The following is a 15,973-nucleotide window of genomic DNA, read 5'->3' as shown; positions in this document are numbered from 1 at the left end:
CTAAGCTTCATTCCCTGGGCGCCAGGTCGCTAATTCCAGTCGCAATTGCGACCGGGCACCTGGATTTTCTCGATCCCTGGTATAAAGTGCCTTGTAGATTCAGCTATATTTTATTTCCTTGTGATATTTTACATTTCACAAAAGTAATGTACTTTATTAAAATAACAATGTTTACACAGTCTGTACTCTGTAGGGTCTATTTTATCTTTTTTGCAGAACTATTTCTACATTAGTAACCGAGGATATCTAGCTCTTATAAATATAGAGCATTATATAACAGAAAACTATTGCAGGGGCAGGTCATCAAAACAGAAAGGGAAACCTTTTTAATAACACCAGATCAATAGACCTACCACATGAGGAATGCTATTTTAACACAATATTGGGACTAGAAAGAAAAAAGATACTGTATAGATTTTTGTTGATTGCTTTTTTTTTTCTACTCCTATTACCAATACTTACAAGGAACTAATGTAGGTGCAGTGGCGGCTGGTGAAGTTTTAGGATAGGGGGTGCCAGACCCCGCCCTTCCTTTTTGACCCCTCCCACTTGGTGGAAATGGGCATGGCTTCAGCGAAATGGTGGGCGTAGCTCTAAGGTGGTTTGGTTAGCATCTGAGACGGGGGAGGGACAGCAGGCCCAGATCCTACACAACAATGGAAATATGTGTATTCTAGAAAAGTTTAACAATCCGCAGATAAAGATACTTCAATCATCCCGGCACCATGGTTGTTATGGTGTCAGGATTATTGAAGCACATTATTTCTATTATTACATTGTAATATGAAATGATTAAACCCACCATAATACAGTATCAGTGGGAGCCCCTAGCATGTCGCCTGCCACCAGATGCCATCAGGTGTCCCCAGCGGCGTTCCTCCTTACATCAGGTGTCCTTCCTTGCATCAGGTGCCCACAGCGGAGTCCCTCCTTACATACAGCCCTGTCCCCCATCAATTGCAGCCTGTGTCTGTGTCTGCAATCTCGTGATTGCATTGACGTGGCGCTTTCCATAATGCACATGGCCGGCGCCACATAGTAGCAAATGGAATTTTTTTTCGCATTTTTTTTCCCTTAAATTAAGAAAAAAAACGTTTTTTTTTTTTGTGACTACAGGAGGGGGGTGGCGCCCCCTATGGATTGGCTGCCACTGTGTAGGTGGACCTAGTGTACAGGCTGATAAAATCTATACTTGTGATCTTACTGAAGAGCAAAATATTTTCTTGGTACTGCTGCTCCTCGGTGTACAAATATTTAGGGGAAAAGTTAGCAGGTTCTAGCTATGGAAAGTAATAAATGATTGATGAATTTCTCTTGAAACCATTATCATAATGTTGTAGGTCAAGGTGCCTTGCTTATGGCCATGTGCAGCTCTGTTTGCTGCACCCTAGTGCAATAATGAAAGTAGAAAGCATAGATAAATGAGATCCTGATAAGATATATACCAGTATAATGTAAACATTTTTTTTTTTTGTGCCATTTTATCTGGTATAATAGGTGGAAAGAGATTATTTTTCATTAGGCAGCATGATATCCTCCCCATTAAAATCTCTACAGTATAAACAAAGTAAAACACACTGATACAATTGGATTAAAATTAAAAATAATATACAGTGACCTTTGCCCCCTAGTGCTTTCTCCAGTGCCCTGTCTGCAGATTTACTGTACCTGTGTCTGTAAACCGCACAGCGATCTGCTGCAAAACAGCGACAGCTATACGAAATTACTTGCGAAGGAGCTGAGTGACAGCGCCGCGTGGGAAAGTTCGTCATCAGACGCAGAAAGTGATATGAGCGACGATCCTGCGACTGTGTCCAGCGATGTGTCCAATTGATTGCGGTGTGGAGCACGTAGCGCCCCCAAGATTTCCATTTACAGGAGCGCCTGGGATAAAAGTGGACGTTGAGGATGACAATCCCTTGGAATACCTCCAACTTTTTTTGACCGCTAAAGTGATCGCCAAAATAGTTTTGGAGACGAATCGATTCCAGGAACAACAAGCTGCTACCCATCAGCGATTTTTCAAGGCGCAGAAAATGGGAGCCTGTAACCAGCGACGACATCTGGAAGTTTATGGGCCTCCTAATTTTACAGGGAGTGGTGGGGAAACCCCTGCAAAAATGGTATTGGACAACCAATAAATTATTGGCCACACCTTTTTTTTGGAACCGTCATGTCGGAGTACAGATTTTCATTGATCATGAAGTATTTGCACTTTGAAAATAATGAGGACTTTGATGAGCGTTCTCATCCAGCTCCAAAGCTGAAAAAAAATTGTGATGTTTACCAGCTTATTTTGCATAACTTCCAGCGTATTGGTTTGCAAAAGTTATAGTGTTTACAAAATAGGGGATGGTTTTATGGCATTTTTCTTAATCATTTTTCTTTTTTTTTGTGACTGCGACATTATGACGGACACATCGGACACTTATAAAAATGCACGGATTACTGTGAAAATAACAGTGAAGGGGTTAACCACTAGGGGGCGCTCAAGGGGTCAAGTGTGTCCTATTGTGTGTTTCTTACTGTAGGGGGGTGTGGCTGGACGTGTGACATCACTGATTGTCGTTCCCTATGACGGGGAACAGATGATCAGTGACAAGCCACAGAGACGAGCGGGGAAGGTTTGTTTACACTCACCTCTGCCCGTTCTTCAGCTCCTGTGACTCGATCACGGGACACCGGCGGCGATCGGGTCTGTGGGTCACGGAGCTCAGGACTAGGTCGTGACCCACGGCTGGGCTCTTAAAGGCGGCGACGTATCTGTACGTGCCTGTGCCCAGCCGTGCCCTTCTGCCGATGTATATCGGCGTAAAGGGGTCCTCAAGTGGTTAAACAATGTTTACATTTGCTGGTGTGACTTACGTATGCATTCGCTTCTGCGCACGAGCATGGAGGGATTGGGCACTTTAACCACCTCAATAACGCACGCCGTCATATGAAGTCCTGGAATTGAGGTGGGGATATCTGAATGATGGCTGCAACTACAGGCATCATTCAGATCTCCTTCTTTTTCAGCCGGCGATTCCACGCACGATCATAGTGGCGGTTCTGCCGCTTGATTGTTCTTATAGGAGACTTAAAAAAGGCCTTTGAAAAATGATTGTGCAAATACCGTGCAAGATAAAAAGTTCCAATGATCGCCACTTTATTCCCTAGGGGTGTCTGCAAAAAAAATATATAATGTTTGGGGGGGGGGATGTGGATTTTTACATGAAGGAGAGAAGTGCCAAAATAGGCCTGGTATTGAGGTGGTTAAAAAAAAAAAATTCCCTCAATTTTTTTTTTTTTTTTTTTATCACTTTTATTGCTGTCACAAGGAATGTAAACATCCCTTGTGACGGTAATGGGCAGTGACGGTAACTCTCTTTATGGAGGCATCTGGGGTCTATAATACACTGTACGGGCAGATAGCTTACACTGACAGTCTGCAGGAGATCTGCGGGGGCACCAGCGATCTTTCCAGGCTCCAAATAGAAAATGGTAAATGCACTTTTTTTTTTTTTGCCAAAAAATGAGAATTCATTATTATTTTTTTTCAGTTGCTTATCCTTTAACTACTTGTCCACTGGGCACTTTCACCCTCTTCCTACCCAAGTCAGTTTTCAGTGCCGTCAAGAATGACAATTGCGCGGTCATGCAACGCTGTACCCAAACAAAATTTTTATAATTTTTTTTTCTTTGGAGACAAAGGTTTTTTTGGTGGTATTTAATCGCCACTGAATATGTATAGAACCTTGTGAGCTGCTATATATAACACAAATAAAGCTGCCAACACTTCCTGATGTAACAATGCAAATCCAAAAACAATTATATTTGAATTGTAATTAGTTTTTTTGATTTGCATTGTTTTTAGCACTCCACTAATTGTTTTTGGATTTAATCACCACTGGGTTTTTTATTTTTTGCTAAACAAACCAAAAAATACCCAAATTTTCCAAGAAAAAAAAAAACGTGGACCATGGATCTGTGTGTGTAAACGCACAGATCTATGTCCTGTCAGAGGAGAGGAGACCGGTGTGGGTTCCCAGTACAGAGGAACACCAATTGGTCTCTTCCCCTTGCGAGTCCCCTTCCCCTACAGTTAGACTCACTCCCTAGGTTAAACATTTAACCCCTTCCTCACTCCCTAGTGTTAACCCCTTCCCTGCCAGTCACATTTAAACAGTAATCGGTGCATTTTTATATGAATAAATACTGATGCGCTCGTATTAACTCATGTGCAATGTGAATTGTACATATACAATCAAGCAAAAAACCTTGTGAAGAAACTCTTAATATATATGTGAGTAGATCATGAAAAAGTCCTGATGATTGAATCAGTCAGTCTGCAGTGCTCCTTCCCTAATTGCCAAGCTCTCACTTCAATGTGATCCGGTTACAACAACCTCCAGCAGCGATCAGATGTTTCCAGTTTCATTCATTCAAGAACCACTATGGTACACATAAGGCTGGAAGACTATGGCACATGAAAGGCTATGGCACATGGAAGGCTATGGCACATGGAAGGCTATGGCACATGGAAGGCTATGGCACATGGGAGGCTGAGAGACTATGGTGCATGGAAGGCTGGAAGACCATGGCACATGGAAGGCTATGGAACATGGTAGGCTATGGCACATGGAAGGCTGGAAGACTATGGCACATGGAAGGCTGGAAGACTATGGCACATGGAAGGCTGGAAGACTATGGCACATGGAAGGCTAAGGCGCATGGGAGGCTGAGAGGCTATGGCGCATGGAAGGCTGTGGCACATGGAAAGCTGTGGCACATGGAAGGTTGGAAGGCTTGTGGCACATTTAGAGAAGTGAGAGGGGAGAGATCACTCACCCAGTCTGCATCATCTTCAGAGGCACAGGCACTCAAGCAGTGACATGGCAGGATCACTAGCTTGCTTGTTTGAATTTTCCCGCCCACACCCCTTCCTAGGCATAGATTGGCTGCACAAAGGGGTTGTGGGCGGGCACAGGCGAGACATGGGGAGGAGGTGGGGCAGACCTAGCCTACGGAATATACAGGGACAGGCTGCAGTGTGCATTTTCCCCGCCCCTGTCACTGTGTGCATATTGGCCGCCCGCTCGCCTCCCCGCTTGCCTGCTGCATATGATGATTCATCCGATCCGCCCGCTATTCCGTACAGGGAGGTAGGCTAGGTCTCCCCCCACCTCCTCCCCATGTCCCGCCTGTGCCCGCCCACAGCCCCTTCCTGCAGCCAATCTGTGCCTAGGAAGGTGGTAATACAGCGAGCGGTGGCGCCGGGCGGGTGATCTGTCACGTCTGTGCAGCACTGCAGGCAGCGACAACAGACATGACAGGCAAAATCACTGGCTGGCTGGTTCGAAATCTCCCGCTCACACCCCCTTCATAGGCACAGATTGGCTGCAGGAAGGTGTTGTCGGCGGGACATGGGGAGGAGGTGGGGGAGACCTAGCCTACCTCCCTTGTACGCAACAGTGGGCGGTGAATGAATCATCATATGCAGCAGGCGAGCGGGCGGCCAATATGCACATTGCTGTGGGGAATAGCTGTATTATTTTTTAGGCACACTGACCGCAGGAGCGCCGGGCTAACATGCGGCTAATATACTTAGTGACGGGGGCGGGGAAAATGTACACTGCTGCGGGCGCGAGGCAGCACACCGGATATATATATTACGTTTCTTCACCAGGTTGTTTGCTTGATTGTATATGTACGATTCACATTGCACATGAGTTAATACGAGCGCATCATTTATTCAGTTCACCGTTTTTTGATTGCTGCTGTATTATTTAGTTATTTTTTGTGTGGTTTCTTTGAGATTATTTGTTAGTAGCGCTGTAGTTTTTTCCCCTCTAGTGCATTTTTATAGCTCTGATCGCTGTATAAATGTGAATGGTCCCAAAATAGTGTCAAGTGTCTGACGTGTATACCGCAATATTGCAGTCACGATGATAAAAAAATAATAATAATAAAAATGCCATTAATGTATCCTCTATTTTGTAGACTCTTTAACTATTCTGCAAACCAATCAATATACGCTTTTTTTTTTTTTTTACCAAAAATATGTAGAATACATATCAGCCTAAACTGAGGAAAAAATATGATATATACGTGTGTGTGTGTGTGTATATGTGATATGTATGTATGTATGTATGTATGTATGTATGTATATACTGTATGTGTGTTTCATATATTGTGTGTGTGTGTGTATGTATGTATGTATATGTATGTATATATATATGTGTGTGTATGTATATGTATGTGTGTGTGTGTATATGTGTGTGTATGTGTATATGTATATGTATATATATATATATATATATATATATATATATATATATATATATATATATATATATATATATATATATATATATATATATATATAATTTTTTTTTATTATATTTATATATTAAATGGGATATTTATTATACCAAAAAGTAAAAAATAGTCATTTTTTTTTTTCAAAAATTGGCGCTTTTTTTTTTTTTTTTTTTTTAGATGGCAAAAAAAACGTGATCAAATACCACCAAAAGAAAGCTCTTTTTGTGGGAAATAATTTATCAAAATTACACATGGGTACAATGTTGCATGACTGCACAATTATCATTCAAAGTGTAACAGCGCTGAAAGCTGAAAATTGGCCTGGGCAGGAAAGGGGGTAAAAATGCCCGTTATTGAAGTGGTTAAAAATTTTCCTGATTTCTTTGTATTGCTTCTTTTGTGTGAACTACCTGGTGATCCTGCCATTCCCCCTGCTTTCCTATTTCAAACTGACTGCGCTAGGCATGAGAACCCCTCCCGCACAGACATTCAGTGTACTGCTGTTCCCTCCACCCCTACTCTAAAGGAATAAAGGTACTCATATTGATATAGAAGTGTTTGTGTGTGTGTGTTATATATAGATATAGTTTTCAGGGTTTTCCTGCCCACTTTTATTGAAAGAGTCTAAATTCATACGTCTTCCCACGCAGGGGGTTTTCACTAATACAAACATCCAGCCTCTTGGCTCTCTTGTGGCAGCTTTACTGGTCCTAATAGTACCGTATGGTCTTTCTGACCATAAAACACGTCCCAGTGTTCAGGCACAGATGCTGTACCTCGGCTCTGTGTCTTTCCTTCCCCGCAGCTCTCTAGCTGCTCTGTCCCTCTTGGACTCTCTCTCTCCAGCTCTGGCCGTAGTCTGTCCTGACCTGGACCGTAGGGTGCCTGCTGGCACCTGCTAGGCTTCTTTTACACACTGACTTCCTCAAGCAGGTGGGGCCCTGACCTCTAATCCTGTCTTTCCTAAAAGAACAGCACGCACTTGTGTCATTAGTGGGCTTGTTTTCCCCAAAACCTGGCCCAGTCTGCCTTAGGCCCCTTTCACATGTGCGGACCGTATGTCAGAATTTTCATCCATCCGTTTGCGGATGAAAACGCGACATACATTGGTCCCTATGTGATTGCGGGTGTCAGCGGATGACCATCCACTGACACCAGTAATCACCCGCCTCTGCAAAGCTCCGATTTTGCGGACGGAAGAAAATCCTATTTTTTCTTCCGTCTGCGGATAGGAATGGATGAACACGGACACATGGTCCGTGTTCATCCGATTCCCCATAGGGGAGAGTGGAGAAAAGACAGGGCGGTCCCTGCACAGTGTGCAGGGACCGCCCTGTCAGCCGACGGCTAGGCAGGGATTTTACGGAGGATCCCCGCTGAGCTGACGGACACACGGAGGTGGATCATTACTGATCCACCCCGTGTGAAAGGGCCCTTATGTAGTGCCTCACCATGCCACATATACCCCTCCACCCCTCCTTATTTTGACCCAGATGGAGAAACACATAAACCCGTCACTGTGGTTGGGACACCTCTGTGCCAGCCATTAGCCACATAGGCCCAACTCTTTTTCTGGGTATGTTTCCACAAGCACTTCTTTCTGACCCATGTGGTCCCACTGCTCTCTCTACCACCCCTATTGTTACTTTTATTAACCTCGGTCATTACCATCTGTCTTTCAGGTTTCTTGGCAACCAAACCATCATCAGGAACTCTTGTCCAATTATTTGCTAGGACAGTGTCTGAGGAGGGACGACATACAGGCAAGCGGTTACTCCCCATGGGACCTTCCTAAAGTTTCACATCTCCCCCTGTTGTCCAACACGCCACAAGCGACTGTTCTACCAACTGACCTTTTTCAAAACATTTTTATACACAAGTCTCTTTAACCATTTCTGTGTCCTCTGGTGCTTCAACCCATACCTCTGATCTGTCCAACAGTGCTCTATAGTGCTTCTCATACACAAAATCGGTAGAAAGCAACCCAGCACACTGTGAGATAACTTTAAGCATTATCACAAAACATTGCATCACATGGCAACTCCATTCTTGGCAACCTTTGCCCAGTACAGCCTGTATCTCCAGCTCCAATTAGCAGCACCCCGTGGTATAAGTTCTCCTGATCCAGGAGAGAATGGCAACATGTACACTGGCTATACATACACTCCATGATTCTAACATTTCTTGGAGCAGGTCTGTCATCACAAGACGCACTACACCATAAACTCCTTCATCCGCTGTGGGTACAATTTCTGCTGTGCGTTCATGCTCCACTCTGACCTTCAGTCACGAGAGGGTTAACTTCAGCAGTCAACACGCCCTTGTCTACCAGCTGTTCAGCAGACCAGGTGTCCACCTCACTATTGCCTACAGAAAATTCTTTCAGCATTGCTATTAGCCTATTGGCCAAGCCATCCCAATCAAATGTGCTTCACTTGCTGGTGCTTTGGAGCACTGCATCTGTCAACAGACACAGACAGGGCTCAACAGCATCTGTTACAGTACACTCATCAGTTTTTTACTTTTACTTTGCAATACCACATTTTCACCACCGTGCACTGGCAGCATTTCACTCTTAAAGGGGTTGTAAAGGTAATAATTTTTTTTTTCCCCTAAATAGCTTCCTTTACCTTAGTGCAGTCCTCCTTCACTTACCTCATCTTCGATTTTGCTTTTAAATGTCCTTATTTCTTCTGAGAAATCCTCACTTCCTGTTCTTCTGCCTGTAACTCCACACAGTAATGCAAGGCTTTCTCCCTGGTGTGGAGTGTCGTGCTCGCCCCCTCCCTTGAGGGGGCAAGCAGGAGAGTCAGGACACTCTCTACGTTGCAGACATAGAAAGGAGCTGTGTGTTAGTGGGCATCCTGCTCGCCCCCTCCCCCCTCAAGGGAGGGGGCGAGCACGAAACTCCACACCAGGGAGAAAGCCTCCCATTACTGTGTGGAGTTACAGACAGAAGAACAGGAAGTGAGGATTTTTTAGAAGAAATAAGGACATTTAAATGCAAAATCGAAGGATGAGGTAAGTGAAGGAGGACTGCACTATAAGGTAAAGGAAGCTATTTAGGGAAAACATTTTTTACCTTTACAACAAGTTTAACACAGGGTTTTGCATTTTCAGCCTCAACAGGCTGCAATAACCCATATTTACAGCATTTCTAATCTCATTATTAAGCAACGCATTATATTCAGATTTTCTACTTGTCTTTCTACTACACCGTACTCTGCCCGAAGGTAAGTCCTTATCAATCCACTGTTTTGCTGTGGATTCAGCATTAACCCCTGTTTCCCCACTACACAACAGCAGCTTCTTCTTGGAAGAAGATCTCCTCACCGGACTTACCACCACATCACCGGTATTAAACACATAATCAGTCTCTCTCACATTTCTATCAGCAACTATCTTACCACTGCACTTAGCAGGTGTTGCAATCTTCCTTTGCATTTGTTGCTTCAGGAACCATTCCTCTGCCGCACTTTCCTTGCCGTATTTCCCTGTGTGACCACGGAGTGAAACGGATGCCATCCCAGCCCTCTTTGGGGGGGGGGGGCAATAAGCCACCTCTCCACTGCAGCGCCACCATCCAGATGACACTTCCTCTCTTTCCGTGGCACTCTCCCAGCAGAAAATTTTCAGTGCTATTATGAAAGTGGACCCAAGGATAACATCTGGCTACCTGTCTCATACTGGCTTTCTTGGATAAGTCCCGCCTTGCTGCCCTCATAACACTGGGGAAGTCTGGAAACGTTGAAACCATAAAACAAAGCAGAGGGCGCACTGGACTGGATGCTGCTGTTTCTATATGATGAGCTTTTGATGCATTTGTCAACTTGGGAGTATAATACTTACATTTTATTTCATATAAAAGTGGTATGTTTTAACCACTTCAGTTCAGGGCATTTTCACCCCCTTCCTACCCAGACCAATTTTTATTTTTCAGCGCTGTTGCACTTTGAATGACAACTGCACGGTGGTGCGACGTGGCTCCCAAACAAAATTTATGTCCTTTTTTTTTTTTCCCCAAACAAATAGAGCTTGGTAGTTGATCACCTCTGCGGCTTTTATTTCTCTTCTCGTCCATGAACGGACACGGCTCCTTAAATCTTGACAAGTGGGTTATGTTCCTGTTCACAGGAGAGGACTATGCAGAAAAATGTTAGATAATTAAATGCATGTTACTTTAACAGAGTTGAACAGCCCCACCCAGGGGGTGGTCCCTCTGGACATAACCCTCCTCCCTGCAGCATGCAGCCTCAGTTTATTTTTGCCTAGCAAAGGAGAAGGATGTATGGCTCCCTTTGGGCCCAGCGCCCTGAGAATTTTTCTTTTCTTTTATTCTTGAAGAATCTTCTATCAACTGTCGGTTCAAAGACAAGCTAGATCTATAGATCCTTGTAGTCTCCTCAGTCCGGCCAGCGAGCATGAGCACACCTTTGCAAAGAGGCTGGGTCTGCCAAGACATACCCCATGGCTCCTGGGGTGGCCGGTGAGCTGTTGCTCCAGGGTCTACATATGACTGGGCTGTGGTGTTTCACTCACAGTGGACCGGGCCGACAGCTACTCCTATGCCTGTCAGAAATGCGTCAGTGGGTCCTCGCATGGACGGGTAAGTACAGTCCATGCAGGTCGGTACGGCAGATCATTCCTGGGGTTCGGGGGTCCTCCTATCCTCCCTTCCCTGCTCTGTCATATTTCCCTCTACTGCTACCGGGGTGGACTTGTGGGGGGGCTCATTTTCCCACCAGGGGACTGTGGGGTGTCTGGGCCTGTGTATTTCTGTGGGGGTGTGTTTGACTCAGAAATGCCTCATTAAGCCTTCTCATCCACGTCGCAGCGTTTTGCCGGCGCCATTTTTTTGTAGTTTGCTGTTATCATTGTGAATTCCCATTGGCGGCCATTTTGTTGGGGTCGCGCTATGGCACAGCTTACTATTGCGGTCGGCATTTTACTGTGGTCGTTTCCTGCTGTATCTGAGGCGTCCGGCGGACATTTTGGAAGTGGTTTTTGCCTCTACAGCGCGCAGCACAGATCTCCTCATGATTTTAGCTCACAGCTTTTTTCCCCTCACACACACACGCTGTGTTCTGATGGCAGGCAGCAATGCTGAACAGTCTCCTCCTGTGTTTGGCGAGTCCCCTGGGTAACCCCCGGTCAGCGCAGCAAGGAGGGTGGGCTTTATTCAGGTCTGGGTCCCTGACAGCTGTCTGGTTCTTCTTCCGCAAACATGCCAGAGGTGGCAGCTGGTGCTCCTGCACCTGCGGTTACCATGGACACTTTGTTGGAGCGGCGTGCAGGCATTAGGGGGGGTGAAAAGTGCCCCCTCCCCCCACCATCCCCTGGGGACTGCTCTTACTCAGACTGGCTGTCAGGTCCCTGGTTCTGTGTTGTCTGTGGAAGTGGACCAGGACCTTCCTTGAGGAGGGCTCCTCTTTTGGGTCAGTAACAGGGCACTTGTCAGTGCGCTTATTAATGCTGTAAGGGTCTCCCTTAAGCTGTATAGTGCAGCTGGGGTATCCTCTGAGGGCTCGGTCTTTTTTGGGTCACACAAATCGGACCGCTCTGAAAGTATTTCCTTTTTATTTTTTTTATTTTTTGACAAGTTCATTGATAAGTAATGGGAAAGGCCGCAGAAGTCCTTTGTAGTTCCTCTGCACCTGGCGGTTCGGTACCCCTTTGAGGAGAGCCTCTTAAAAAAAATGGGCTTCTCCTCCGGTAGTGGCCCTGGTTGCCCGGTTAAAAAGGTGACCACACTCCCTATAGAAGGAACCCCTGCCTTCAAGGACCATACCGATAAGAGGTCCGAGGCGCTGACCCGCTCCATGTTTGCCATGCTGGGGTCTGCATCGCGGCCTATTGTGGCCGCAACCTTGGTGTCTGACACTCACTGAATGGGCAAGGTTTTACACCAGACTGTGGAGGAGCACCAGCTTTCTCCCAAATTTGTTAGCCTGGCCGACCAGTTGGTCCAGGGCCTTGTATATGTCTGTGATGCTACACTGGATGCAGCCCCCTTGATATCCAGAACCTCTGTTTCGGCGGTGGTTTTGCACCGCCTGATTTGGCTGGAATGCTGGTCTGCTGACCAAGCATCCAAGAAGCCCTGGCAGATTTACCATTCAAAGGTGGGAGGTTTTTTGGTACCTCGCTGGACAACATTTTCAAGGATGACACTGGGGGTAAGAGCACTCTCCTCCCTCAGTCCACCAGGGGGAAGGAGCCCCGCTGTTAGCCTGGTCCTTCTTTTCCCACTCGGAAGCGGTATTTTTCATCAGTTCGGGCCCGCGGGTAAACCCTCCCAGGCCGATCAAGGCTCTGCTGGGCGACAGAAACATCCCTGGGTGCGTAGGCCGAACAAGCCGGCACCAAAATCCACCAATGCATGAAGTCTTGCCCCCGCCCGACTCATGGGTGGGGGGACGGCTTTGCAGGTTCACTGCTCGGTGGACCTCTCTGCTCCCTGACCAGTGGGTCTGCGAGGTGATCTCTTTGGGGTACAAGATAGTTTCTTTCTTCTCCACCAAACAGATTCTTTCCCTCAAGTCTCCCTCTCCTTCCGGCTCGTCTGTTTGCCCTGTAAGGGGCGGTGCAGGACTTGCTAAGTTGCGGGGTAATTTTACCCGTTCCGCAGGATGAGAATTTTAAGGGATTTTATTCTAATCTGTTTGTAGCCCCAAAGAAGGACAGGGTCCGTCCAATTTTGGCCTTAAAGCCCTAAATGCCTTTGTGAGAATACGGAAGTTCCGCTTGGAGTCCATTCGTTCGGTGGTAGCTGTGCTCCATCTGGGGGACTTTCTGGTGTCCTTGGACGTCTAGGACGCATACTTTTATGTCCCAATTTGCGCAAGTCAACTGAGGTTTCTGCGCTTCGATAGGGGAGGACCACTATCCGTTTGTGGCCCTTCCTTTTGGTCTAGCATCAGCACCAAGAGTTTTTTTTACCATGGTGCTCGCACCGATCCTAGCTTTGCTGAGACAGCGGGGCATTGCCCTCGTGGGCTACTTAGATGACCACCTTCTGAGAGAAGCTTCTGGCTCAGAATTTGGGGAAGATGTGTCTATAGCCAGCCAGACCCTCCAAGAATTGGGGTGGGTGTTTAAACATTCGGGAGTTGGTCCTGTTGCCGACTCAGCGTTTTGAGTACCTGGGGTTGACTCTGGGCTCCTTGGAAGCGAAGGTCTTTCTTCCCCTGGAGAGTGGCTGACTCTTCAGTCTGCAGTGAAGATGTTGGCATCTCGCAAATGGTCGTCTCTCCGTTTTTTTTACATGCGAGTCCTGGGCCTGATGGTTGCCTCCTTCAAGGCGGTACAGTATGCCCAGTTCTACACTCATTTTTGGCAGGTGGAGATGCTGTCCATGTGTAACGAATCTCCTTTGTCTGGATCATCAGATTCAGGTTAGCCACCTTGTCGGCGTCTCTCTCAATTGGTGGCTGTGATGCCTGGCTCTTTGGTCCGGGAAGTCGCTTCTTCCTTTCCAGTGGACAGTGATTAGGACGAACGCCAGCCTCACGGCTTGGGGGGGGGGGGGGGGTTCTGGGGGGTCCAGTCGGCCCAGGGTCGATAGACTCTAGTGGAATCCTGTCTGCCATTCAATGTCCTACTGTAGAACTCCAGGCGATCAGATGCCTCTCCTCGTGTTTGAGGAGGTTGCAAGGTCGCCCGATCGGGATTCAGTCGGAAAACGCCACGGCGGTGGCTTATGTCAACCATCAGGGAAAACTGGCAGGCAGACTACCTGAGTCGCCAGATGCTGGACCAGAGCGACTGGTCTTTGCACCCGGAGGTGTTTTAACTCCCTTGCAGGAGGTGAGGCTCACAGGGCGTGGATCTCCTGGCCTCTCGTCTCAACCGCAAGGTGTTGAAGGTTCGTGGCCAGGTCTAGAGATCCCTGTGCAGACACATTGGTGGCCCTGTGGGGTCAGTATCGGCTACTTTATATGCCTTTCCCCCATTGAAGTTGCTTCCTCGGCTGCTCCGCAGAGTGAAGGCCGAGGGGATCCCGATGATTCTAATCGCTCCAGATTAGCCTTGGCGTCCTTGGTATGCCGATCTCGTGCGCCTGGTGACGGATGTACCCTGGCGGTTGCCAATCTGGGGGGACCTTCTGTCTCAAGGTCCCATACTTCATTCTGCTTTACAGTCGCTGGCTTTAATGGCATGGCTATTGAAAGGCAAGTTTTTAAGAGACTGGGGTCTTTCCAACTCGGTCATCTCAACTATGCTGAGGGCACGGAAGTCTTCTTCCAGGAAGATCTACCATCGCACCTGGAAGGCCTACATCTCTTTGTGCGAAAAGATGTGGTGGCGTCCACGGATTATTATTTAAAAAAAGAAATTGACAAACACTTTTTAATGTTCGGTCTTTTTATTTTTTTACAAAAAAAAAGAAAAACCCAGCAATGATTAAATACCACCAAAAGAAAGCTATTTGTGTGAAGAAAATGTATACAAATTTCACATGGTTACAGTGTAGCATGACTGTGCAATTGTCATTCAAAGTGTGACAGCGCTGAAAGCTAAAAATTGGCCTGGGCAGGAAGAGGGTGAATGTGCCCTGTATCGAGTAGTTAAGGCTGCATGACCATACACATTTCCTTGCTTCCGTGTTTACATTTCAAAAAAACAAACAGTCTAAGGCCCCTTTCACACGGGGGAGATCAGTAATGATCCGCCCTGTGAACCTCCGCTTGCTCAGCGGGGATTGCTCCGTTAATCCCCGCTGACCTGGCGGATGATAGGGCGGTCCCCGCACACTGTGCAGGGACCGCCCTGTCTCTTCTCCGCTCTCCCCTATGGGGGGATCGGATGAGCATGGATCGTCTATCCGTGTTCATCTGATCCGATACGCCAGACGGATGGAAAAGTAGTTTTTTCCTCTCTCACACTTTGGCGGATCGGAGAGGGTCGGATGTCAGCGGGCATGTCACCGCTGACATCCGGCTCTATAGAGGAGCACGGAGCGCCCATTCAGGTCCGCCTAAAAAACTAGCAGGCGGACCTGAACGGGCCGCTCGTGTGAAAGAGCCCTAAGGCAACTCGTGGTTTTTGGTATGCAAGAACTTGGAACTCTGGCCACAGAGAGATTTTGTAACTCAATTGTAGTTGCAAAACAGTGAGTTTACTCCACGGCAGATATAGTTTTCAGGGCTTTCCTGCCCACTTTTATTTAAAAAGTTTAACAGGTATGTCTTCCCACACAGGGTATTCTTACGATTGATACAAATGAAACCTAACACTGAGCCTCCTGGCTCTTTTGTAGCAGCCTTACGGCCTCTTCTCTCCACTGATCTCGCCTGAGCCGGCGGATGACAAGTCCCTTTCTGCTCACTGAGCGGGGAGGGGCTTGTGCAGCACCGCTGTCTCCTATGGCGAGATCTGGTAAAGACGGACAGCATGTCCGTTTTCATCAGATCTCCTCTGATCCACCATGGACGAATGGGGACGTATCGCCATCTCCCCGATTTTGGCGGATCGGGACGGATGTCAGCGGACAAGCCTCCGCTGACATCCGATGCGCCATAGGACTGCATGGAGCGGCCGTTCAGGTCCGCCGTCAAAACTGACAGGCGGACCTGACTGGTCCGATTGTATGAAAGCGGCCTACTGCTCTGAGTAGTACCGCATGGTCCTCCTGACCATCGGACACAATTCGGTGTTCGTGCACAGATGC

General features: G+C 47.0%; 1 protein-coding gene across 4 annotated transcripts in view; it reads left to right on the top strand.

Annotated features, from left to right (window-relative positions):
- SREBF2 (sterol regulatory element binding transcription factor 2) overlaps window positions 1-15,973 on the top strand; it is a 156,872-nt gene that overhangs the window by 48,641 nt on the left and 92,258 nt on the right. For 2 of the 4 annotated variants that reach the window (XM_040359628.1, XM_040359629.1), the window contains exon 5: window positions 7,986-8,066. The exons of the other annotated variants lie outside the window; for them this stretch is intronic. In XM_040359628.1, coding sequence (XP_040215562.1) covers window positions 7,986-8,066 — 81 coding nt within the window. The remainder of the gene's footprint in view (window positions 1-7,985; window positions 8,067-15,973) is intronic. 4 annotated transcript variants of the gene reach the window in all.

Source organism: Rana temporaria, chromosome 7 (genome assembly GCF_905171775.1).
Source record: "Rana temporaria chromosome 7, aRanTem1.1, whole genome shotgun sequence".
NCBI lineage: Eukaryota > Metazoa > Chordata > Amphibia > Anura > Ranidae > Rana > Rana temporaria.
The sequence above is the reverse complement of the archived record's forward strand: the minus strand, read 5'-3'. Positions and strand labels throughout refer to the sequence as shown.